Source organism: Taurulus bubalis (genome assembly GCF_910589615.1).
Source record: "Taurulus bubalis genome assembly, chromosome: 18".
Classification (NCBI taxonomy): Eukaryota; Metazoa; Chordata; class Actinopteri; order Perciformes; family Cottidae; genus Taurulus; species Taurulus bubalis.
Window position 1 is genome coordinate 14,297,718 of NC_136606.1, and position 25,686 is coordinate 14,323,403.

Consider the following 25,686-nt stretch of genomic DNA (forward strand, 5'->3'; position numbering starts at 1 on the left):
AACTCACCAACAGCCGACTTGTTTAGTCAGCTGGAGTTGGAGAGAGCGACACACACACACACACACACACACACACACACACACACACACACACACACACACACACACACACTTCAATTATGTAAGGGTCATTGATGTTGAGTCCTTACATCTCTACTTCTATCATTTATTACCACTGGCACTTACTGTACATACACAAATACACACACAGTCACACACACTCACAGATGACTTGATGTTTATCTGTTTCACAGCCAAAGTCACTTAGCTACTCATTAAAATGAAGAGTTGAAACTTAAATTCACAAGCGCTAGTTGCATTACGATTTCATCACCAAATCAATTTTTCAACAGACGCACTGACCGCACTGCCCAGACTTCTGTGTTTTAGCTGGACCCGTCTCAAATATGAATTGCAGACAGACAGGCGGAGAGAGGGAGAGAGAGAGAGGGAGAGAGAGAGAGGGAGAGAAAGGGAGAGAGAGATGGAGGGAGAGCAAGTCGGATATGTTACTTGCATTCATCACCGCTTGAAATAAATGAGAAAGAGAAAAGAGACAGAAGAACATGGCACAGTTTGGGGTTTCAGTTTCTACCATCTGAAGTGAACATGTGCAGGTGATCTAATGACAACAGTTTATCTTTATTGCAGCAGAACATGAATATGTCATCTGATGAGACGGGTTAATTCTGCAAGAGACAGGAAACGAGAGGGGACTCCGGTCATGATGAGGTGAGGTCAAACGTTCATCCGTAACCATCAAACACAGTCAGGTGTTTCCCCAGTTTACGGCTCTTTCCTTTCCAATAGGAAGGGCAGTTCACTGGTTGTCTGCTAATGTGGAAATACAGAGTGTGTGTGTGTGTGTGTGTGTGTGTGTGTGTGTGTGTGTGTGTGTGTGTGCGTGTGTGTGTGTGTGTGTGTGTGTGTGTGTGTGTGAGAGTCTTCAACAGCACAGACAGCATTTGTATTTAACAAGCATACTATATGAGGACCGTCACAAACGAGGGAACAGGCTGGTTCTAGACCCGCTGCTATTAAACTGTACAGATATTTCCTAGAATTATTAGGAAAAAGAAAAAAAAACTTTGATTTTGTTCATGCATTGTAAGGCGCCTTTGCAGTGTGTATAGTGTTTATATACAGGAAACATCCAAGGACACAGGAACAGGGGCATTGAAAGAACTAAGCCGGTTGGCTAAGTTACTTGGCTGACCTGATGTGAACCTGAGGTGATGTTTATAGAAAGAGGAATTGACCCATTTCAGTATTGTAGCAGGGAAGGGCTTTACATAGTTAACGTGTAGAGATTTATGAGTCCGTATTGGAATATAGATCACATGGATTTTATGAACTTTGGGCGTGTTATTTCTACGCCAGTCAACATGTCTCTGTAAATACCTGTATTTCACTATAATACTGTGCTCAATGCTTCCAAACACTGACACAGACCCACTCCAGTCTGCACACCGCTCCTTGAATAACATTTGAGTGACAGACAGAAAACATGTACTGAAATGCAAAATGAAAAGTGTGTTACCTTGTGCAGTCAGATAACATATTTAAATGAACACCAGCAGCAGGGTACAGTAACTGTTAGTGCACATGGTTGGATCGCTGAGATATTGATGTATTATCAGCTGATGTAATTCTTGTGATAGTCAAAATATTGTTAAACTCATCCTATTGAATGGAATGTGGATATCAACACATTAAATATTGCCTTGCTTTGCCGTAAGCTGTGCAGCACAAGTTATAATACTGAGCAACGTGTTCCCTTATCCTCGCTCTCTCACACACACAACACTGATTTCCTTGCACCTCTTGGCCTTCAAAGCCATCTGCATGTACAGTCTGTGGGGCTCTTTAAGAGGAATAAAGATGATATTTACTGTGTTGAGTGTAAAAGCCCAGATTTGTGGTGCCCATAAACCACATCTCCCTTCCTGCTTGTAAAAATCCAATGCCACACAGCTACCACTGAGCTCCGGCTCCCACGGGGCCTCCATTCATTTCTTTTTTCCTTTCCTGAACAGAGCGCAGAGGTGGGAAGGAGAATCAAAGAGTAAAAACAATATGTTGTGGTTTTTTACGCTAAACTAACCAGCTGCTGGCAGTAGCTTCATGATTAAAGGGCAGCATCAATCGTATGTAACTCTGGACAAGAAAGTGAGGAAGCATATTTCCTAAAACATCAAACAGTTATTTTAAGCATCGGCAGAACAAGAAGAACCAAACCGTGAATTTTAATTCCACCTGCTTCTTGCATAGCTGTCAGGATCAAATATTTGAATATCAAATGGAAGCAGGATTTCCTTTTACTGACATGGCAATGTGTGGACTGAGCTCCACTACTATATTACAGCAGCTTACCTCAGTGTTTTACCTGGAAAGGTTTCTCTGTGAGTAGACAAGCATCCGTTTGACCATGTGACACTAAAACTCTCCACTAAAGCCAATTCAAATTCAATTCATTGAGGTTGGGCGGCGACTGCCGGTTCCCCACCCTGTGTATTCAATAGCAGAGGAAACACTGCTCCTTACTGAGCACAAGCACTGTAGCTCTTTAACACTGAGACGTTCAATATAATTTGCTGGGCTGATATTAACCTCTCACTACACTACCTGCCATTCATCAAGCCCGCGAAACAGTTTCACCAGCACCTACGTTCAGAGGAAAAAGCTATAAGTTATATTCGTGACATGTTGTTCTACAAATACAAGAATTAAATGGTGCCAATTCAGACTTTATAGTTGGGGCGTTTGGTCTAGGAAGTGTGTGTGTCTGTGTGTGTGACATAGGGCATACAAAGAAAAGTCATTTCAACCCCAGCACGCCACAATCTCACTGTGAATCTAGAGTTTGCTCCGGCAATTTCTCAAATCAAGAGTGAGAAAAGATTGAAGCTTTCACAGTATCAATTACATGAAGTCCCATAGAGGTGGTGACAGAAAATCTGGCTTATATAATGTAGGTCCGATGTTTAAGATAGAATCTGAGTCACTAACTCAGAAGGAGGAAGACAAACGTCCCGATGGCCTCATTCCTTCCTAAAGGGGAGACGCCACGAACAGCGACATGAAAGGAGAATGTCACTGCTGTCCCTGATGTTTCTCCTCTCTTTTCCCCTCCCACCAACCACTACTACTGAAGTTTATCTTTCTTCCTGTCTTTCATCACAGAGGTTATTAAACCCTGCGAGGGAGCTCCGCCACGTCTAATTACGCCAACGGTAAACAAAAGGAGGTCGGGTGGGAAGGGAGCGGAGAGAATGAGGAGGTGGAGGGAGGAGAAGAGAGACAGATGAAAAAACACGCCTGGCCAGGCGCCGTGTTATTATAATTCTTTAAGCGATACTGTTAGCGCGGTCAGTCTTTTAGCTGTGCAGCTAATGACTGGCTAGGCCTAATTACAGGCCGCCTTTGCAGCCGGGACGTGATATTCTTTCCCCGGATGGTTGTTAACTTCCCCCACAGCCAAAGCCCAACCCGACTCCCATTACCTCCCTCGGCCTTCTTCGCCCACAAAACCCCAAATTACCTTTAAAGGTGTTGTATTGTTCTTTTGGCACGGTACACAGCAGCATTTTCCACTGTGCACACATCAGGCACACCCAGAGGGGGTGGAAGCATCAATGCTGACAAAACTATTCACACATGCAATGCAGTCTGGATTTAAGCAAAAAATGTAAACTAAACTAAAAAGACCAATATGCTCAATAATTAAGAAAACAAGACGTTAGTCTGCCTGGTCTGCAAATTGCCTGCTTTTGTGACTGAAAAATTAAGATGACATTTCCCACCAATATCTCAAGACTTCAGATGACTGGATTTGTCATCTGGAAGACATTTAATATCACATGTCCTTTTAAATCCAGTTCACACATTTTTTTGAAAATGAGGAAATAACCAGGCCCATGGCCTCACAGGGAGTACAGTAGGGAACATTAAGTTTCATAGTATTTTTTATATCCTTAACAGAATGTGATACGCATTTCAGTAATTTATGACAAAGCAAAGCAGCATGGCCAAATGTATGAAATGAAAATTGACATAAAGTATTTCACACGGTGTCAGTTATATTTAAAATGAGGACAAAATGTGACCAAGCTGATACAAAAGATGCAATAAAATCCGTGCAGTGGTCAAACCACACAGGTCTGGAGGAGGGAAACTATTTTTAGAAAGCACACAGAGCAAAGTAACTCCTGCTGATTTTTTTTTTTTTTAAGCCGCTATGTGGAAGTTAGTGCACACGAGAGCAATTAAAAACAAACACATTGCTGCCTTCCGGCCTTAGATGTCGTGTTTTTTTAGGGAGAAAAAAGTGTCAGGGTGAATTATTGGGGAAATACTCCATTTAGTTGGCGCTGTGGTGGCCTGAACTGATGGACTGTAGCGCTGTGCCAAACAGAAACTGGGGGACAACGTCCACATTTTGTTTCTCCCCATGAGCGCTCCACAAGACGGATGCTCTCCCCATCCATCCTGTCCTCCTCCCTGTCTCTGGAGTGAGCGATGCGGTATTGAAACCATATGCCCTCCTGAATTCCTCACGGATCCTCCCATCCCGTCCAATCCCAGCAGTCCTCTGCTGGCCACGGACACTCGGCTGTCGCGAGGGGGGCCTCCCCGCTTCCTGTGTCGGATCTAAATATTTACACTCCCCGTCGTCCCGAGTGGCGAGGCGGAGAGGTCTTGATGTTTTGGGTTATGCAAAGTCCAATCCTCCAAGACGCCCATTTAACAGTTTGTCCTTGTTAGAGCAGATTTTTTTCAGAGAAAGTTTTCTCATCCTGATAAAGCCTGGGACACAAATGCAGACTACGGCCAACCAACCTTTGTTACAATTTTCTTATTCTTTTCTATTCTTACTATTTCCTTAATTATGAATTAATTAACAATTGACAAACATATTCCTTTATATACTGAAATGGAGCAGAAGCGCTAATCCACATTGTGAGCACATGGTGTGCCTCTTAGCCTTCTGCTTCACTCGTGTACCCCAGTATCAGTATCATCTTTAAGGCAGCTCGACTTAAAGTCTGAAGACATCTCAAGCCAAAGACAACTGGGCAGGAGCACACGTCAGGAGCCAAAACTGAACATGTGGTAGGATCCACTCTAACCGTCCTGTAGCATAACAAGTGATGAGTCTTTGTTCTCTGTTATGTCAGCCAAAGCTTTCATCCAATGCAATTACTGAGAAAAAGCCCTGCAGAAATTGTACTTACAACCTGTTGTGTTAACAGCAGCACACAGTAACCTACTGGGAAAGTGAAGGAGATGCACTGCACAAGCAGGAAATGGAGCCAAAGAAATCTCAGCAAGGGTTCTTTAGAGTATTAATGAGAACAAACCCAACTTGTCCCTACAAATACGTCTGTACACCACGCAGATGGTAGAGCCATTTAACAAGGGAGCAGGAGAAGAAACCAAAGGTAAATCGCTTCCCAGGTACCCAGCCAAGTGTGGCCGTTTACAGCTGTGACAGTGCAGCTGTGCTCTGGCACCCGAGGACCAAATGAGCCGGCTATGGTCCTGATTTAGTCCGGTTTTTAAGGTGCAGGCTTCAGCCGACTTGGGCCGAGATTCAGCTCAAGTTAGCGGCTAATTCTGGACAAGTCTCTGGAATCAGCTCAAGTACACTTCGGCCGATTCTCAACATCATTTATCACGAGTCTCACTGGAGACCGGCAAGCGGCTGTGCACAGCTTATGCTGCATGAAGCTCAGCAGATATACAGCCCGATGAGATATTCAGATACACCATACCATAAACATTACTGTACTCTGTTTTACATTTCTGTTTTTTGGAAATTTCTGATTGTGGAATCACCGATTAAAGTGGTACAAGTTATATAATGCTGATCCTTCAGACATAGAGTATGCATCTCAATGCTCAGTCCCAGGGCAGGAAACAGCATGCTAACCAAGTGTTTAGTCGCCAGACCTTTTTCATAATAATCTTTTCATTATGTTAACTATACCATAGCTGCCATGCGCAGATGTTGTAGAAAGCAAGACTTTTAGAACACGTTGAACATAGACATAAGAAAACTTGTTACACATTAACACTGATAATATATCAACAATACTTGGAGACATTTTATTTAGAGTCAAAGCTTTAATCCAGGAAAGCTTAATATTAACACAAATTAGCCAAGTATCAGCATATTAACAGCAGGCTCCCTGAGCACTTGCTTCCTGTACTGCACTAGTCACACAATGAAGCCTCACAGGAGCAGCTTAGCTGTGAGCGCTGTAAAGTCTGGCCAGAATCACGCAGCAGGTGAAAGGTGGGCGGATTAGGGTTTGATTTAATTGGAAAAGCTTGCAGAGTTCATAACATGAGGCTTATACCTGCTCATTACATCATACTGCTGAGTAGCAAGGGAAGCGGGGAGGACTAATGAGGAGGTTCAGAGGATGAGGTCACCTGTCAAGATGCATTTGTGAATATTCTTTCGTCCACAATTCTGTGTCTCTGACATTTCGCCGTGAGCACTCAAACTATTTCACAATGCAACAAAAAAAAAAGTAATAACTAGTCTCTCAGTAATAAATCGTCTCTTCTTGTTACACGTTTTCTTTCAGTTTGTCCCGAAACTCCTTTCTCCTCTATACTTTCCCTAACACCACCCATGTATCTCATACTCCATCCAGTTCTCTGGCTCAACTCTTCTGGAGAGGCGCCACAGAAACCCCCTTCATAAATAAAACATTGTGTGTATATAGCTCTGGAAAACACCACATTCACTGCTCAATATGCAGGTTTCAGGATACACTTCATCCATACAGAGAAAGTAAAAACAGACTTTGAACATCATCCCTTTGCTGGGATTTTCTTCTGATGCGGACTGATTAGAGAAAGATCCGGATGAAGTCAGGTCCAATTCATCAAGTGTCTCAAAGAGGAGCACTTCAAACACATGCACTGATCTCAACAGGTTAGACGTCAGTTACGGATGTAGTGAGGTTGGATTGTTTGCTGAGGTCAGTTGAGGTTCAAGTGTTCGTGTAGCAGCCATCAGACTGACCTGCGGGGCCGAGCCCTCTGGATCCGTCCTGTGGTTGCGTGGACCGGTTGCGGTTCTGCTGGCGACGTTTCCCGCCCGTGGAGCGGGTGCTGCGGATATGCACGTCGCTGACTTTGAAGAAGGCCACCATGAAAGGCTGCTTCTCCAGCGCGCCGTCACGTCCGACGAGCCCCGCCTCCTTGGAGCTGATGCTATGGCCTGTTTCAGAAGACACGGTGCATAGAAACATCACAAGGCAAGATTTACTATAATAGTCATGATTTACTTTAAGTTGCTTAAATACTCTGTTGTCAGTTGTGGTTATTTTGTTGACCACGGAAAGTGACTTACTTCAAAACTTTAAAAGTTGTTTTCCACTGGTATCCTGTGAGATTGTGTGCCTTGTGTGCTTTAAAAGCGAAACAAAAACAGAAACACAATGTCATGTCTTACCGCTGCTGGTCTCCACGCCGACCTGCAGGCCCAGATTGTGAGCCGGGTTCATCACCCACAGGTTGCTGGTGGCCGTGATGTCAAACTCTAGCCAGCCCTCCTCAGACGCCCACAGCCTGCGAGACTCCAGCAGGAAGAGGTCCGCCTCTCTGGGAGAAGACACACACAAATAGATCAGAGATTATAATATAGATATGTTTGTGACTCGACTGTGGGCGAAGCGGATTAGCCAAGGAAACTTGTTTTGGGTACATTTTGCAACAACTATCATCTAATGAAAAAGATGACGGGAAGGAAAGAAATGAGCCACTGTTATCAACTGGAAAAGATGTTGTCAAAGCCCTCTAAGTTAACTAGTGTATCTAATTACTCCCCAAGGTGCCCTTTAAGCTTCAGAGCAGCCAAGCTAGTCGGCACGCGTATCAGCTTTTTGTCGACCAGGTTTTTAAATTCTTTGAGGCTTTCCAGACCTAAGAGGGCAACGATCCCACTGGGCCGTAGTCGTCAAAAAGGATTACTTAATTAAACTAGGTGAAGAATATTATCAACATTTTAGAATAGAAGATGGAGCCAACAAACTGTATAACAAAGAGAGGGGCAAACTAATTTGGTAAGAGAAGAAAATGACAACTTCCAGTGAGAGAGTCTAATGTGTTTGACTCTTTATAATTATAATGCTGCACTGTATAGTTGTTGGTAAATTGTATTTTCCTTTCTTTAGTCAATCGAACGACAGCGTAAAATACAGAAGTATTACAGGGTACAGTGCTGTTACAGTGCCGCTCAGAACACCAGCAGGCTGATCTACCTCTTTAAGAAACCAAGGGAAACACAGGAGCTGGTGCTTCGTATCAGGGTAACAGGATCATAACAAAATGACAGAAAGATGAATAGCTGTACTTAACAGAAAGAAAACCCGACAGTGTATTGAACTCCACCGTAGGTTTGACCATGCAGTCTACCTCTCTGAGGGACAGGGAAAAAGGAAGGTATTAAATCGTTGGTATCAGGCTACAGGTATGTTTATATCATTTACAATATTGTGTGTGAACGAAATCGGGCTGCGAAATGAAATAACGTGTCACGCATGGGAAGAAAAAAGACCCACGCAATACAAGCGAGGAGAAAATTAATGAAAAGAGAGCAGAGGAGTTGCAAAGAAAAGACAGAGTATGAGTGATAAGAGGGCCTGTCCTCCCACCATCCCATTACAGTAGTAATGACACAGCGTCAGGTCTGTCGGACCCTCTTTCAGAGCCGACATCAAAGACTCACAATCATCCAGGTGTTCGGAGAATGCCCCTGCAGTCATGCATCAGAGGCCCCTCTTTATTGGTCATTAATGAGAGTGTTTCTGACAGTTTCCGTATTAGCCTCTATTCCCCTCTCTCACACACACACACACACACACACACACACACACTCCACCCCTCTGCTAAGTTCACACGTTTGTCACAGCGTGAGCCAGTGTGCCGATGTTTCCACCTCATCGTCACAGCCGCTGTTTGGCTCACGAAGGCCGGCGGGGGGTCCATCAGAGCGCCGCCTGCAGGGTGAAGGCTACTGAGAGCCTACTGTAAAACCTCTTATTGACTGACTGCTTAAATGAACTGGAATAATAAGGTGAAAGGTGGAAGGCGTGTTTTTTTTACTACAATAAATCTCCTTTATAAGTCTTGTCAGTGAATGTTGTTAAAAACGTAACGCAAGGTGGGAGAGTGTAGCACACAGCTGGCCTGGTTATTTCATGTGCTTTCATCTTTTAAACTGCTGAAAGGGCCTATTTGTACGATTGTAAAAGCAATATGCAAGATGAATAGGATGCATAGGTTTTTAGTACAAGAAAGAGTGAAGCAGCATTTTAAGAATCAGAGTAAAGGCAATATTACAGTTAAATACTTGTATATGACAAACAAGAATAATATCATCTGGTTAGGTGTAATAGATGGTACAATGCAGCTGAATGGGTTTGGGTCACTTCGCAGCAACCTGCCCTTTCTCAATACGGTGTCAGGCTTGCCACATTTCTGGCATTGTAATCTCTCACATTCCTTGCTTGCTCTTAGCAAAACCGCCCCAATCAAATGAAAAGTACAAAGGGTGTCAGGATAATTAAGCGCTCTATCATTAAGGCTCAGAGTCAAAACAGGAGTCAGGTTTTTACGGGAAGGAGGGGCACGAGAAAGTTAATAGGCTCCCCACTGATTGGGCGATTACATACATACTAAAGGTTTTGCAGAAGGCAGAAAATGGGGAATAAAACAACAAAGACTCGACAGCATATAAAAAACAAACAAATCTTGGACGTGACATTCGGCACTGAAGACAATGAAGACAGGAATGACAGCATGAGCTGCAACTTTAATGTTGTTTATACATTACTTGTTATGTGAGTGGACGCCTGTTGCTCCTTGAATTCTCTCCTACAAAGCACAAACACATCGGGAGCAAACATTTCTCCACCTGATGGCATACCATCAAGGCTGTAATTTTCTTCAAGGTAGAAACCTGTCCTACAATAATACAGAAATTGGAGATATATGGGCCCTTTAATCTCCAAATATCTCCCAAAATAAAGGGCTTTACCTCCAGGCTGGAGTGCACAAACCACCCATTGTAGGGTTAAAGGAATGCACCAAATAAGTAGGTCTTGATACCCAAAGAAGCCGTTTGACAGACAGAAAAATATACTTTGCAAACAACTAAAGCTACTTTTTCAATCTGCAGGGCTAAGAGTGGATCAGCTTTAGCCGAGGACTGTAGTGAGAGAACAGTTGGTGCTAAAGACCGCACCTTAAGGGGTTTTGTTTCTATATTCAACCCACAATAATACATGAATCAAGTGTAACAGCTCTCCATGCACTAAGCTTTAAACAAAACATATACTGTGATGTGTATTCATTGAGAAACAAAATATACTGGGCGATATAAAAATGTATTTCAGGAATTCTCTTCATGTTGGAGTTCTCGCAGGGCGGGCTTGATAAAACACAAATATCATTCAGAAATCTTACTGGATGTTTATCTTCCCCTGCAGACGTAATGTAAATGTTTGGCATGTAATAGCTGCGCTCATTTGGGGGTTGGGAGAATTTTGAAGCTGTGCTATTTCTGTAAGACTTGGTCTTACTTGATTTTACAATATAAACATGCAAGGGCCCCGAGTCTGTGTAACACACAGGGAGAATGATAAAGAGAAACACACATGGAGAGGCAACTAAATCATAGTCTTCACCTGTTTGCATCCAGTAAAGGTCAACGGAGCATGCTTGCTATTTTCAGTACCACACTCTTTTCCTGACTTGTTGATTCCCAGTACAATCACAGTGCAACCCCTCTGCAAACCTGCCAGACTCAACTCTGGGTGGAACTTTACTCTAGAGTTCACACAATACGCTAAAGCCTCAAAAGATGCCAAATATTGTAATAACTGTGTGTATTTAGGAGGCTAGAGTATCCATATGGAGCACAGAATTATGTTGTACATAATTTATGTAAGAAACAAAGATCTTTATGCGCGCAGTCAATATTGAGTTGCGTTTAATGTACATTTTCTCGTGTGTGTGTGTCTTACCTGTGAGGATGCTCCTTGACCACCTGGTAGACTTTGAGGAGGAAGGTGTCATTGCGGAAGGCGCGGCTCACACACTCCTTGTAGAGGCGAAACTCTGCTGCGGTGACGGCCTCGCCCTCCGGGATCTGTGAGAGGTTGAACTTAAACTCCTTGTGGTGACGCCGCTGCAGAGAGAGCTCCCTGTCGTACTCCACTGTGGGATGGAAACACACACACACACACACACACACACATACACACACATAGGATTACATCGTTGGGCACAAAGAGAAAGAGACAGTAAAGATAGTATAGAGAGACAAGTGGAAAAGCTGTACTCTCTCTGCATGAAGTTAAATACTGGAATCCAAGTGTTCTTCTCCTGCTCGTCATGGTTTGATTACATTTGTACTTGAACAGGTCAATGATGTGTCACCTATATTATTTTCCTATGGACAGCATTGTCTTTTCTGAACTTTAATGTCCAATCAGTGGCTTGTCTCGGGATTATCATGCATTCTCTACAAATAGGATCAAATTGCATATTTACAAACAGCTTTCAGAGTAAATATACAGTAGTAAGTGATAAGAAGACATCCTGTGCTGAGGTTGACCATAGAAGCCTTTAAAACGATCACATGTGATTTATCCACAAGGTCTAATAGGGGTTGTGGCTCCCAGTTTCCCTAAATAAATCCCTGTTATCATCAGTCCGAAGCAAAAGCCCATGACCACTTCTGACGGCGTGAAATGACAAAACCAACAAATGTGCTCCCTCCTATGCTTTTAAGTGCAATATGCACCATAATGATACTGTGCTCTCTGGGGATTTGGTTCCTGTCTCCGCTGGAGGGTTTTCTCCCACAGCAAAGAGCCGGCAGAGTCAGTCTGTCGTCGGACACAAAGAGTGAGAGAGGGAAATGAATAAAGAGGGGCATGTCGAGTGCAATTAGAAGGTCGTGGACAGAAATACCCATGTAGACATAAAAAGTAAATGCAAAGCCTCAAATATGTGCTGTATTCTGCAAAACACACAGAAAAACTAACATAATTGCTCGAGTGCCTAAAACCCAGATCGACACACTCTCACTGTTCTTACTCCATCACACTCCTACTGATTTAAATACTTTCAACACACACACACTCTCCATCATCATCTGGTTTACAGTCAGTGCTTCTGCACCGCAGACTGTAAGTGCAGACTCACTTGGAACCAGCCAGCATGTATATACCCTCTCAGTTGTTCACCTGCAGTGGGACTAAACATATATGTCCAACGTCACGCATCGAACTCCATCAATCCTTCTATACTGCTAGTGTCTTAGTCAAGGACATTTTGGGAAATACACTTATTTGTCTTTTTGCCAAGGATTAAATGAGAGGTGATACCACTCTCAAAAATGCAAAATGTGAAGCTACATACGGTTAGTTTAGCTTAGCATAAATACTATAAACAGGGGGGCGTAGCTAACCGTGACATATTTACCGAGCAAAATGTTAGTGTTCAAAATGTCAAGTTGTAGCACATAACAAAGCTAGCTGGTCCAGTTAGCTTAGTAGAAGCAATATTGGACATATTCTATATTCTTAATGCCAAAGTGTATGAAGCCACTACTTTTACTTTATTCAAACAGATAAATCCTTTTATTTTGAAGATTTATTTGGATAATTTTATAGTCGAAAGCTCTGGTAAGAATAATTTTGTTTTGTCCCCAAGCCAGGCTTGTTAAAACGTTCTGGTAATTTTATGATGTGGGGACCCACCCAAAATGGACCAATGACACATTTTGTTCCCCGAGTCATACCCAAAGAGAAAATTGTGTTGATGTGAGAACATTGGAACCAATCAGACTCTCCCAAAAGTGCCAGCCCCACCTTGTGCCCACACCCAGGAAGGTCAAAGCGCCCCTCATCCCCAGACATTTCCAAGTTTCATAAATGCTGAAGTTAAGTAAGAAATGAGCAGAAAAGGCAGGGAGGGAAGGCGTGTCTTCCTTGCTTCATTGGGTTTCTGAGGAAAAACTGTCCCAAAAACTGTCCCATCCTGAAACATATGGCTGTGACTTGATCAAAACAAATTACAATAGTTGAAGCCTCTCAGTTTGAGTCTGAGCCAGTTCTGCCTCTCTCTACTTCAAATGCTTTCCAATGAAGCAAACAATAAACATCACCCATAGAGAACGAAATGTAATTCACATCATCGTCACTGTGACTTCTAGCAGACGTGACAGTGACCATTTCATCATCGCACTATTGCAAGCTGCCCACGCACACCACACCACAGATACAGACGTCGCAGTAATGTGTGTGATAACTGGTCTGGTCTTGTGTTGAAGGGTAGATAGATCTGCTCAGCTTGTGTGTCCGTGTGTGGAGGCTTTAAAGCAGAGGTCATGGTACTCTAAATGACTTTACAACACTCCCTTCAACAGCCCTGGGCTTAAACACCAGCAGCCTGGAATTTAATTTTCCCTGTACAAGAATCTACTGACTTTTTGGCTCAACAACTCTTCGATAAACTGACTGTAGGTGGTGAGAAGGTCAGGAGGAGTTTCACATGGATCAAATATTTATTACATCTGCTGCGATGCACATTAAATGTACTATATATCAGGCACCTGGCTGTGTTGGAAATCTTTGCATCACAAGGCTATTTCAGATTTAATATAGGGGACCTTATAAAAAGATACTATTGGTTGCATTATGGGAAATGAAGGATGATTTGGATCTTGACCCATAGGAGGGACTACAAGTCAGTATATCTCAGCCTCTGTTGCTTGGATTTTGAAAATTCTTTTAATCGCCACTCACAAGTCCTCTCACTTCATAGAAGAACAAATGCAACATTGCTTGAAAGCCTCTTTAATGTTGGATGTTATTCATAATTACGGCCATGCCATGAGTTTGTTGCCACTTGTGTTACAACCAGTAATCCGACCGTAACAGGCTGCTCATGATAACTATTTGAGATGACGTGAACACGGCTTTAGTAAGATAAGATAAGATAAAATAATCCCTTTTTAGTTCCACACTGGGGAAATTTGCAGCATTACAGCAGCAGAGGGGTAACATTCAAGAGACACATAGAAAAATAAAAATAATGTAAATAAACAGTAAAAGAATCCACAATGTTATATATAGAGACAGAATCCTTATATAGTACGCTACTCTGACTTCTTAACATCACACATGCACAAACTGAGTTTTCCAGTACAGCCTTGGTCTTCCGGTAAGCAGCTCCAGTGAAGCAGCAAGGGTGTTAAGCCTAGTCTAGTCCTACATATCAATGGGCAGCTTTTTATAGGAGAGGGAAGTCGTTTCGAACAATTAAAACTATGAATTATGAAGACAGCAGCAGTCTCACAACTCACATTATCGCACACGTTATCACCGCAGTCCTCTGCGAGGCTGCCTGAGAGCCACAGTGCTAGCGGCTAAGTAGCATTCCAGCTGCCTCTCCACCTTCTCAGCTTGAAATTCGATTGAAATCCACTGAGGTTTTGCATCTAAAATCAAAGGGAAGTCTTCACACAACGTGTACAGGGAGCGTAACCTCTGCGCTAATCTACCATGACGTGAGCTTTGAGACAGGAACACACAGAAGGGAAAAGGGATTTAGATTTGGATGATTCAGAGAGGAATTCAGTCAGAGTGATTCTAAAGATGGGGAAGGAGTGATTATAGGAGTGATTTGGTGCAAACGATGCTCTATGGGAAGTACAGTGTTTTTGTGTGAATACTAATCTGTAGGTGTATTTTACGGCTTTATTTTATTACCATACTCCCATCGCTGGTCACGGGTTCATGAGAAAATGCAAAAAGAAATACAAAGTTTATGTTTCTCTTTCACTCGCTCTCACTTGAACCCACACAGAGGCCATCAAGGTTAACCAGAAAATATGACAACAGCGGGACTTTCTCTGATGATTCACCAAAACACTGTGGGTGACTTAATCTGGGAGTAGAAACAGAAAGACTAAAGAAGAATAATTGATGACTGCTTGAATTGTGATCAACTGTAGGTATACAAGACAGAACATATGAATGACGGTTGATGAAAGAGAGAGAGAGAGAGAGAGAGACAACAACGGATGGAGAAAGAGAAAGAAACGAAGGGGATGAAAGATTGAGGAAGTCAGTGATAGAAAGAGAGTGAGACAGACGATTGGCAGATTCACTTGGCCACTTTGGTTCTCATTTCCACCTGCGCAACATCTGGTGCTGCTGTCCTGTCCCACACACACACACACACACACACACACACACACACACACACACACACACACACACACACACACACACACACACACACACACACAGTGACCCTGTGAATCCTTTGCTATCCCATATGGTCATTATATTCAGTCAGCACATGCTGAGGGGTTATTAGTTCAGGAAGAAGAAAAACTGCTTTATAAGCTTTGTGAATATGACTTGAAATTCAGTGATCAATATTTAAAAATGTAGAACATTACAAACATGTTGGTATATTTAGTTAATAGTCCAAGGCACATGATCATTTTCTTATATGATATGGGAATATCTCATTAGTATACATTCTAAACAATATATAATTTCACTGTAATGGTATAAAGATTACAATTGACAGCCTATAAATCTGCATTAGTGTCGGACTACATCGTTTGAAAAAACAAACGACAACAAAAAAGTATTTTTATGAAACGAGATGCATTCCCCTTTAAGAAGCAAATGAAGGGAAAAGGTGCTGAAAGAAAGACATGTGAGTGAAAGTTGAGCCAGAAAGCTATCTGTGCAGAGCGGCAGGCGGCTCAGCAGACACATATGAGATAGAGGAAGAGACACAAATGAATCTGATAGTGACTGAATCTGGAGTAAAAACAACTTCACCTTGAAAGTTTGTGAGGACGCAATCCCCAACTTGGTAGTTATAATAGAAAAGTACCGGAAAACAAGGAGAGCAAAGAGTGGGATGAAATCTAAGTAGAAGAAAAAAGAAAGGAAGGAAGGAAGGAAGGCACATTTAAGAGATTTCCAGGAAGTTTAGCGGAAGAGGAGAGCAGTATTCTTCGATGTGAAGCAGAAAAGGCGAGAGTGGTCAGCGAGTTTGCTCATACTCCTGATGCTGTCCAGCCAATCCCTCGGAGGGACAGCTGGCGAACAGCCGCCGGCATCAAATCCCTCCTGCTTTCTCTCACTCGTCCCACAAGCTCAGAGCTAAACAACCAACAGCCATCTTCTCTCACCAAAATACTTTTTTTTCGCCTCTGTCAAATGAATTAAAGGGAACGTTATGGATGGTTTTCTATAAATTGATGTCGTCAGAGATCTATCCATTTTAGAAAAGGGAATTATTGAAAGTGTTCAGCTTCAAAGCTAGAGGAGTAATTTATTTTCATTGTGGTGCCGAGGCCTGTGCAAGGAACAACCACTAAAAGTGTGACTTCTATATATATCTTATCGCTAAAATACTTTTACAGTGTTACTGATGTAGACCTTTCTGTAGCAGCCAGTGCTGCAATGCAGATTACAAAGAACAGAGCACCTGTGACCCAGATTATAAGAGTCTTAAGGGAGCTCTTATTAGATCTGTCAGTAAGATTTTACTAGGTACCAGTTTGATGACAGACAAAGAGATTTGGTTCATATGGCCAATTCAAACAGGGGCTTTTCATCCACCTACAGTTGCAGACAAGTAAAACACATGCAAATCCCTCCACCTCAGACAGCAGCATGCTGAACTAGTTCTATGATTTATGATTTATGATTTAGCTTTGGCTGAAAAGCTGCCACAGTGGCCACTAGTGGATTTGACAGGATAGTGGTACCTTCAATTTCCCTTCATTTTACAAGATTCTCTCTAAAAGACACCAATATTACTAATCTTGACTGAAAGTGATTGAAATGGATCTGTTATGTAGCAGGCTAATGCATTTCCTAATGTTTGCGTAGTAGTAGTATGCATTTACTCAAATTCACGGAACAACTAATGAAACGCTGTAGATTTAAATGACTTGCACAAGGACTGTTCAAGGAATTTTAAAAAAGCGTCTTGCACTGTCCGCCTCACCATTATTTTAGACCATATTGCCAGAAAAGAACATAGATATTTGAGGCTTTGTGCAAAACACAGGGTTATGTTGGCCGCCAACATTTCTAGAACCCTCACTTTCAACAATATCTGTCAATTACGGTTTGGTTGAGGTCAGGCAAAGAATGTGGTTATGCTTAATAAAAAACTTAAATGTTCTTTGCAGGTTTGTTACAGGAGGTGAACTCCAATCACACCCTCCAGACATGCACTCTGGATGGAATTCCCATAATGCACCTCACAATCTATGGCTTACTCTGCCTCTTCCTCCCAACAGCAAAGAGTGGATGTGGTCATTTACTTTGTGAGACAAGTACAGTTTAAGTATGATTTAAAAGACATCTCCATGCTCTGGCTCACTGTGCTTGTGGCAATGTTTGGTTTCAGGCTTTCCACTCAGTGTCTCCTGGTAGAAATAGGATGATTGCCGTCGGAACCACTGACCTTGTTGAACTAACATGAGAACAAGAAGCCAGTGTAGCTGTAAAACAAGCTGAGTTTTCTTTGCAGCAAAGATCCCAGTACAGTCTCAATAAGCAAGCTTTGTGGAGGTTTTATGCAGAGAGCATGCAAAAACTGGATCCCGAAAGACACTCACAAAGACCTCTGCATTCTAATGTAATCTTAATTGTACTATTTCCTCTGACCCATAATGCATCACACTGATGGGGAGGCTATGACATGGAGGCAACATTAGTGAATGAGGGAAAGGGAAGAATAATAAAGCAGACACTTTCACAAAAACACCAAAAACCTGTCAACGTTGTTGGAGACTTATATAAACCAACAAAAAAAAAGTTCTGGATGCGCAAGGCATGACAAGAATTCATCTGTGATTACGTAATTACAGCCCATCTGTATTTTTTCTCAGATTGATGGTTGCTGATGATAGGTCAGACATGTTCTTGTCTTCCATTTATCTCTAATTCCCCCAAAGTCCCTAATTAGTGATTTGGCCCGTCAGGTTGACTTTCATGGGGGAACGTTTGTAGTTGATTCAATAACAACTCTTCAGCGATCGCCACTATTTCATAAAGAAGAATCATATGCTGTAAACAGCAGTCTTTCTGAAGAGGCTCAAGCCAGATTTTATGCTTCAAACTTTTTAACCGTTGGCTGCGAAGCAGCGTGGAAAGATAAAACACAGAGACAGCTGTTGAGCCCTGCAGAGCAGATGAATATTGGCAGCTTACAATACACACACAAACAAACACCACAGTGGTGTGAGCTGCCTGTGTTGCCACTATGCTCGGCCGACACCGGGAGCCGTTTCCGTCCTCTGCTGAGTGTTGTGGCTCTTTGTAGTCAGGCAGCTGGCAGGGCAGCTCCTGGGGTCGATGTACACAGACCGAGGGGCTGTGAGTCCACGGGGAGTCGTCATTAACTTTGAGCAAGTGTGTGGGTGTTCATGTGGTTTTGTCTTTGGAGACTCATCCTATGCTCTGATCTTCCCCCCTGACCCACCATCAAAGCCGACACACTGGGCCCCACAGGACCAGCCGAGGGCCACTGGCAAGAGCGAGAGTTTATGTCCAGTACATGTAAGCACAAACACACCTCTGGACATTTCATAAAAGGGCTTACGCACATGCATGGAGGGTTGTTACACGCATGTGGGCACTGACATAAGTGCAGATGTAAATGTCAAAGCTAAGAATGAAAAGACAACACTTACATTACAGGATCCCACACACACACACACACACACACACACACACACACACAGTCCCAGAGGTCAGTGGAGTGAGAACTGACGGCCAGACAGGAGCATCAGCCCATAGCGAGGATATGAGGCGGTGAGACCGGCCCTTTTGCAGACTTTTTTTTTCTTCAGGCTCCATTAGCAAACACAGAACAGCAGCAGACAGCTTTACTCTCAATGTCCTGAAATCAGTACAGGAACCGTAAATACTAATTACTGTTGTGTGTCCCATACAGACAGCCAAGAGATCTGCTTAATTCTCACCAGGCTGGGCACTTGTAAGGGTAGTACTATTTCAAGTTTAATTATTTGCAATAGATACTTACATATTAATAATTTTTACGACAAAAACAGGGAGACAACCCGCAGCCGGTCCATGAAGGCTTTTGTTTACTGTTCAAATTACCATGTTTGGTGTTTCTTTCCTGGTAAAATCCAGTGGTGCACAGGAAATGATGTGTTCAATGTTTCAAGCAGGTAGGTTTGAAATAAACAAAAGGAACCTGGTACAGTAGTTAGCAGTGCAGAAACACCACAGAAAATTATTTAGAGTAATCTTTGCTCGTCTACAGCACAGATTAGAAAAGGTGGCATTAATAAAGGTAATCGTGGTTTAATTTGTTTTAAATTTTGTGTAATTTGTGTTTTTCATCATCGCAAAATGTACAGTCAAAGAAACAGTAACATGTAAAGATATTCCTGAAATCCACAGGTTTCCCACTTGGAAGCACTTTAACACTGTTTGTGATTACAATTTAGCAGCTTGGTTACAGGAGCCTTTAATGCAAGGCAGGAGTAGCACTATGATGTTTGCATAACTGTGTATAAGAAGTGGGCATAGCCACATAGCTTGGTTTCTGGCCGTCTGCAACTTGGCTTTATGCACTCCAGAAGTGACACGAGAGGGTCAATCCAGTACCACGAACGCTGAATTAGACATTTTGAGGCAACCAAAACTACTGCAATTAAGTTCCATGAACTGAACTATTTGACTCTAAGGGGACCATCAGAAGTGATTGAGACCATACACTTATGTTTACAATGTTTACTGAGGGAATAAATCAAGGGAGAAGTATATGAGTCACCCCCTGATGGCTATTTAACAGAATGCATACTTAAGGCACTTCCGCAATGGATCCACTTTTCAGAGCCGGGGGTTGCCGCCTGTGTAAAACATTGTCTAAGTACAAATAGCACAAACTAATACAGCCCTGCCTCGGAGTTTCCCTCTCTAAGATACATTTTCTCCTCTTTCACACACACAGACACAAATGCATCAATGGCCTGGATATCCAGCCTGCTCTTCTTATTACCTCCCACAGGTTACACTACATAATGACCTCACCGGTCAGGCATCCCCAAGAACAAAGGCCCCATTTGAACCATATAATCACATTTTTCTACAGTTATCGTCCTCCATATACTCCTTGAAAAACCATTTGGGGTTGTCTAAAGACCCATCCAAAACCATGACACATAATGTCCGGCGTGCTATCCCAGGACACACACAAAGGCAAAAACTAGCACACATCACCACAGAGTAAGAGAATCTGATGTTTGTTCCCACCATCTATCACCACTGTTCTGCATTCCATGCGAGATGATAAAATGAAGTCTGGATACACATCTATCTTTTGTCATTTTGAGATGTTTAGCCAGTGTGCAATGTGTGTGGGTTTGTGTGTGCCCAACCCTGAGGGTAGGCGGATAATTTGCTGTAATTGCTCCTCTGCTGGGGCTTTGCTAACAGATAGATATCCAAGGTATGGCTGCTGGACTGTGTAGTATCAGTTTTTTTCAATTGATAGACTGACAGCTGAGCGGTAGCAGTCATCAGCTCTCTGTTGAGTCTCCAGTTGGCCTCAAGGTAGCTGGATGTGTCATACCTGTGTGTCAATAGGAGATTTTATTCCTGCTCTTCAAGCGCTATTACGTAGGATTAAGATGTGGAGCCACTAACTCGGCTACAAGGGGCATTTAAACAACGAGTTTGGGTTGTTCTGTTCTTGTTATGGCCCTTTTCCACGACAATAATGTTTCATACCAGAGAGTAACATAAAGTAATGGTTACATGAATAAGATAAGGTTAGGTAAGGTAAAGGTCATGTAGTGTAACTAGGAAAATATTACAAATAATTACAAAATAAATTCATGCAAATAAGCACAGCAAGTAAATAAGTAAAAAAGAAAAAGTAACATGATTGAGTGTACTGTTTTCAACAGGATGGTCTTCTTGTATTACCGAAGAATCCTGTGGTAAAACCCCAACGGTGCAAGAACTACTGAATGCCAAAACCTCACAAATTTGTAAAAGTTCAGGTGTTGATTAATACTACAAGGCTCATGAATACTAATGCTCGGGTCATATTGTTCATATTAAACTTTTACACACATGTCTATTGTCCCGTATATGGCGTCTGTGTCCGTTTGAAGACGCACACGTCTAAACGGCCACAGAGAAACGCTCATTGACATTAATGGGCAGTTGCGATATCCCCCAAAGCCCCAGTAAAAACAAGTCTTCGTTTCATTGGACAACGGGTCGAGCCAATGAGCTGTCAACAAAAGACAGTGCGACATCTTTTTCACATTCATATGGAAATTCCATGAAATCAGGAAAGAAATGAGCTGAAAAATAAACAACGCCATTTCTTTTCCACTTTATGTGAAGTTAATAAAAATGTAATTCTACAGTAAAGCAGCTGTCACAACAGCCTCTGGTCAGACTAATGGTGGCCTATACTTCACTTCAACTTAGATCGGCGGTCTTCACACAGGACTTGGTCTTGTGGACGGAAGAGCCAGACGACTTCTCAAATCCACAGTAGTGGAAAGAGCAAGGTCAGTAAAAAGCCACAAAATGACTGTGAGAGGAGTAAATGTAATTCGTTATTTCTAGTCTTCACTAGTGTTCAGCGACAGACAGGAATAAGGATTCGGTGCTGCCATTTTGGTCACAGAATGATAGCTGCATTTTAAATTTGAAGATTTGAAAAGTGAATACACTCTTGCTGCTAGTTGGGATCTTTGTATTAAAGCACAACATTTCTGCTGTAGCTCGGTGCATGAGTCAATGTTGTTCCTTCTCCAAAATCTGGTTCTCTTTGGGGCCCGATTTGGAAGAAATATTGCTGGCTGTTTCATTTAGACGCCGACAAGAAAATAAACGCAACCAAACAGTCATAAACAAAACCAGTGACACCAAACACTTCACCGCCCAACGTATGTAACGAACAACAATCCCAAACCAGAGACATTAATCTCACAATACACGTCACACTAAAAGATATATTGTTCGGAGTTGGTCGGATTGTCAGGATTTGATGTCCTTTGGTTGCCATTGGATTCCGGGGGAAAACATTTGGGAAGCCAGCAGAGGTTTGTCTGGGTCTGCTATTCTCAGCAATAAAATAGAAGTTGATGCCAATCTCTCAGCGATCCTTCAAAATAAAGTGATAGTTGATGGTTGCTGTGTCACAAAATGAAATCGCCCAATGTGAGATTACAGGTGGACCCATAATAGTTTTCGAAGATGCCATTAAATTCAGTATTTATTGGGGAAACCAGTGACCATGGCATACAGGGTGACTGATCGTTTGAAAAAAGAAACCTCTGATCTGGTTCCTTCTTCCTGCAATATTATCTGTCCTTGATGTTTGGCTCCATTTCCTCTGAGATTTATATGACTGATGATGACTGCTTCCCTCTTGGGGTCTGACCGCAGAGCCTCTCAGAAACGGCTCCCTCGGCTGCTTTAGAGATCGCCACCGTCCAGCGCTAAGTGAATGTTCCGTAAACAGCAATGTACTCCCATCGTTTTTGATGACAGTCCATTTTGAGCAAAACAAAACATTTCTGTGGGTTAAAACTTTTTCACTGGGCCTCATATTTATGGGACGTCAATACTAGGATGTATCGTCCAGAATCCCTTTTTATTGGCCTGTCAGGCTTTGTGGGAAACCCTCTGAAGACTCCTCTCACTGGCGTGCGTCTCTGTGTGGGGTCATCTTCGAAGGTTTTCTGTGAAGGCTGCTTATTTGCTATTTCTTCCTCGGTAGTTGTTGCCTGTACGTGTGTGCCTTTATTTGTCTGACGGCTCGTATTTTTGTGTGTCTTCTTCGTCCATGTGCCTCTATCGACATGCAGCAGAGAGGCCTGCTATAGTGATCTGTGGTTAGTATCTGCTTTTGGGCAGCAGGTGTGCGTGTGTGTGTGTGTGTGTGTGTGTGTGTGTGTAGGTGTGTGTGTCTGAGCCGGGCCAGTCTGGTCCCAGATTTAGAGGAGGAAGCCGGTGTCAGGGCCAGGAGATGGATCTCTCCTGAGGGATCCGATAAATAAGGAAAAAATATCTTTGAAAAAGGAAAACGCAGCTGTTTCCAAAGGAGAAGTCAACAATATTGGTGGCTTTGGATTCCACAGCCACAAGGTAGGAGGCCGGCTCACTCTGTGATGCCGATGGTACTCCATGTCTCCTCCCTTTCACGATGAACATCTCCTTTTCTCTTCCTTGTCTACCTCCACGGACATCTTTTCTTCCCTCGCTGTGCCGCTATGTCTCCCAATCCTCACATCTCTGTCTGCCTTTCTTTCCCCTGCACTCTCTCTGTCATGAAGACAGCCGGGCCAAAGTGCAATTCCCTTTGGAAAGTCTGTGGTGATCACAACGCATTTCGGCGGCTTAAAGGCAGAGCATATGATCCACTGATAAATCAGTCTGGGCCAGCTTCAATCTCCCCCCTGGGCTGACTTACATGTAAGACCGACTGCTTGTTTTACACACAGGCACAGCTCCAAAAACAGCGACGGTAACCAGATACCTGGATATTTAAAAAGCAGGTGGGCTTTGAGGAAAATCAGCCGAAAAATAATCAATGTTTTAAATAATACATCTGTCTAGGATGTCAACACAATATCGATGAGATGAAAGTGGAGAGAACTTTTGTTTTCGACATGTTTTCGGTGAAAGCCAGGAATGCATAATCCAATTTTACCTTTCAAAACTGTGAAACTTTGATTCTGCTCCAGATGATCAGCCATGTAGCCAAACGTTCAGCCACATATTCTAAACTACATTATTTTATAGGTGAAAACGAAAAGCGAGTGCACTAAAACACTGATGATAAGCCCTCATTGAACAGGGAAACTGTGCATGTACAACTACAGTAAGTAGAAAATAAGACCCAACAATGAATAAACTGTCATTATCTTTTTTATCTCGTTGAAATACCATCCCAAGTCACACACACAATGATGAGGTAGAGCATCTGGACTATAACCTGAATATCTCAGATCCATATTACCACCAAAATGTGATCAAACAATTCTTGGACCAAGAGACCACAACAAAGGCCTGAGATTTTCTAGACAACAGACTATAATATAATATAATTATTATAATATATATAAGTAAGGGATACGTTATTAATAAGTGTTGTAAAACCAGCCTCTGAACATACTGACCATAATGTGCAATATGTGTAAAAAAGGCACCGACAGTAGATGCACAGCTACAAATGTGAGACTTCCTCTTGGAAAAGGGATTCATACTGGACTTTTCAGTCAGATAAGTCATCCAGGAGGTGGGGAAAGTGTCCGTACAGGAGGAAGGACTGGGCAGAGTTTCCCCTGCACATCCTTCGTGATAAGATCCTTTAATCCAGAAAGCCTCACGGCACTGGGAGTGGATACATGTTTCTTATGGGTGGCCTCCCTGGGAGTCAAACCACTAACCTCCACTCGATACGCATAGCATCTTACTTCTTTCTCACCTGACTTTCCTTCATCTTTATTTTCTGTGTTTGCAGTTTCAACAACTCTCAAAGATCTCTCCTCAGTGTACTTTCTTCTGTCACATTATTTGTGTTTCTCTGATGCAGCCTGTTGTTAGAGGCCTCAACTCCATCTCTACCTACTACCACATTTTTCAAGGAATGATGCATTGAATTAGAAAAGCGGACTGGAAGTCATACAAATGTGTCAGTTGAAAAAGTAAAAACAATTGTGATGTCAAGTGATTTTAAGATTGCACCCTTTATTATTCTCCGATAGACTCGGCATATCTACGTGTCTTGCCACTCTTCCTCCTCTGTGCTCTTTTCCTCATCTCTCTCCTCCACCCTGCCTGCCTCCCTCCATCCCTCCCGTCTCCGGCTGTTTTCCTGTCAGTATCATGTTTGGAAAGTCAGCCTGCGGGTCAGCCTGGGGCTCGTAAATTTGTCAGCGGCAGCGCGTTTGAAAGGGAGGCTACTTGCTCGGGAGGGTCAGGAGCATCTGTGCTCACATGGGGCCTTTTTCTCACTGTGGACCCACGGTTGTTGTTTCAGGCACGTCCTCTATGGAGAGACGACCAGCCTGGGAACATGCGAGGGGCCGAGGGGCGACACCAGTATTTGATGAAGACTTCTTGTATAACGAGGTGGGAGTTCTTGTTGTTGAACAAGTACATTCAAACACACTCCAATTATCAGTGCAGACACACACAAGTCACATGTGTCTGTGTTTGCGTACTTGTTAGGACTTTGTGAGCGACTGCATTCATTCCCTAACCCTTGACCGTGACCTTTGAGGTAAACTCCCCCTAACACACTCATCACTGTCAAAAGAACAGCCATTGTTGAACCACTTTAAGTTTCTGGGTTCAATGTGTGTGTGTATTTTTATAATTTGTAAGAATAACTGGCCAAACAGGTGCAATAGACTTTGATATTTGCTGGCTGTTAAAATACATATATAAACAACAACAACCACACTGGACCAAAATGCAGTATATTTAACACCCCTGTTCTCCCAACCCAATTCAACACATCTGAATAGAAAAGTACAAAATACAACATGGTTCTGGGGAAAGAAAAGGAGTCTCTTGGGAGGCTGGGATCATCACTGATGGGTGA

The 25,686-nt window shown here is 42.7% G+C and overlaps 1 protein-coding gene across 1 annotated transcript in view; it reads right to left on the bottom strand.

Moving 5' to 3' along the window:
• The window catches only part of bmp6 (bone morphogenetic protein 6), a gene marked incomplete at both ends in the record, with an annotated part of 37,371 nt that overhangs the window by 3,124 nt on the left and 8,561 nt on the right, over positions 1 to 25,686 (bottom strand). The window contains 3 exons of the mRNA XM_079234582.1: positions 7,040 to 7,237; positions 7,472 to 7,620; positions 11,046 to 11,238. Of these exons, the coding sequence (XP_079090708.1) occupies positions 7,040 to 7,237; positions 7,472 to 7,620; positions 11,046 to 11,238 (540 nt within the window). The remainder of the gene's footprint in view (positions 1 to 7,039; positions 7,238 to 7,471; positions 7,621 to 11,045; positions 11,239 to 25,686) is intronic.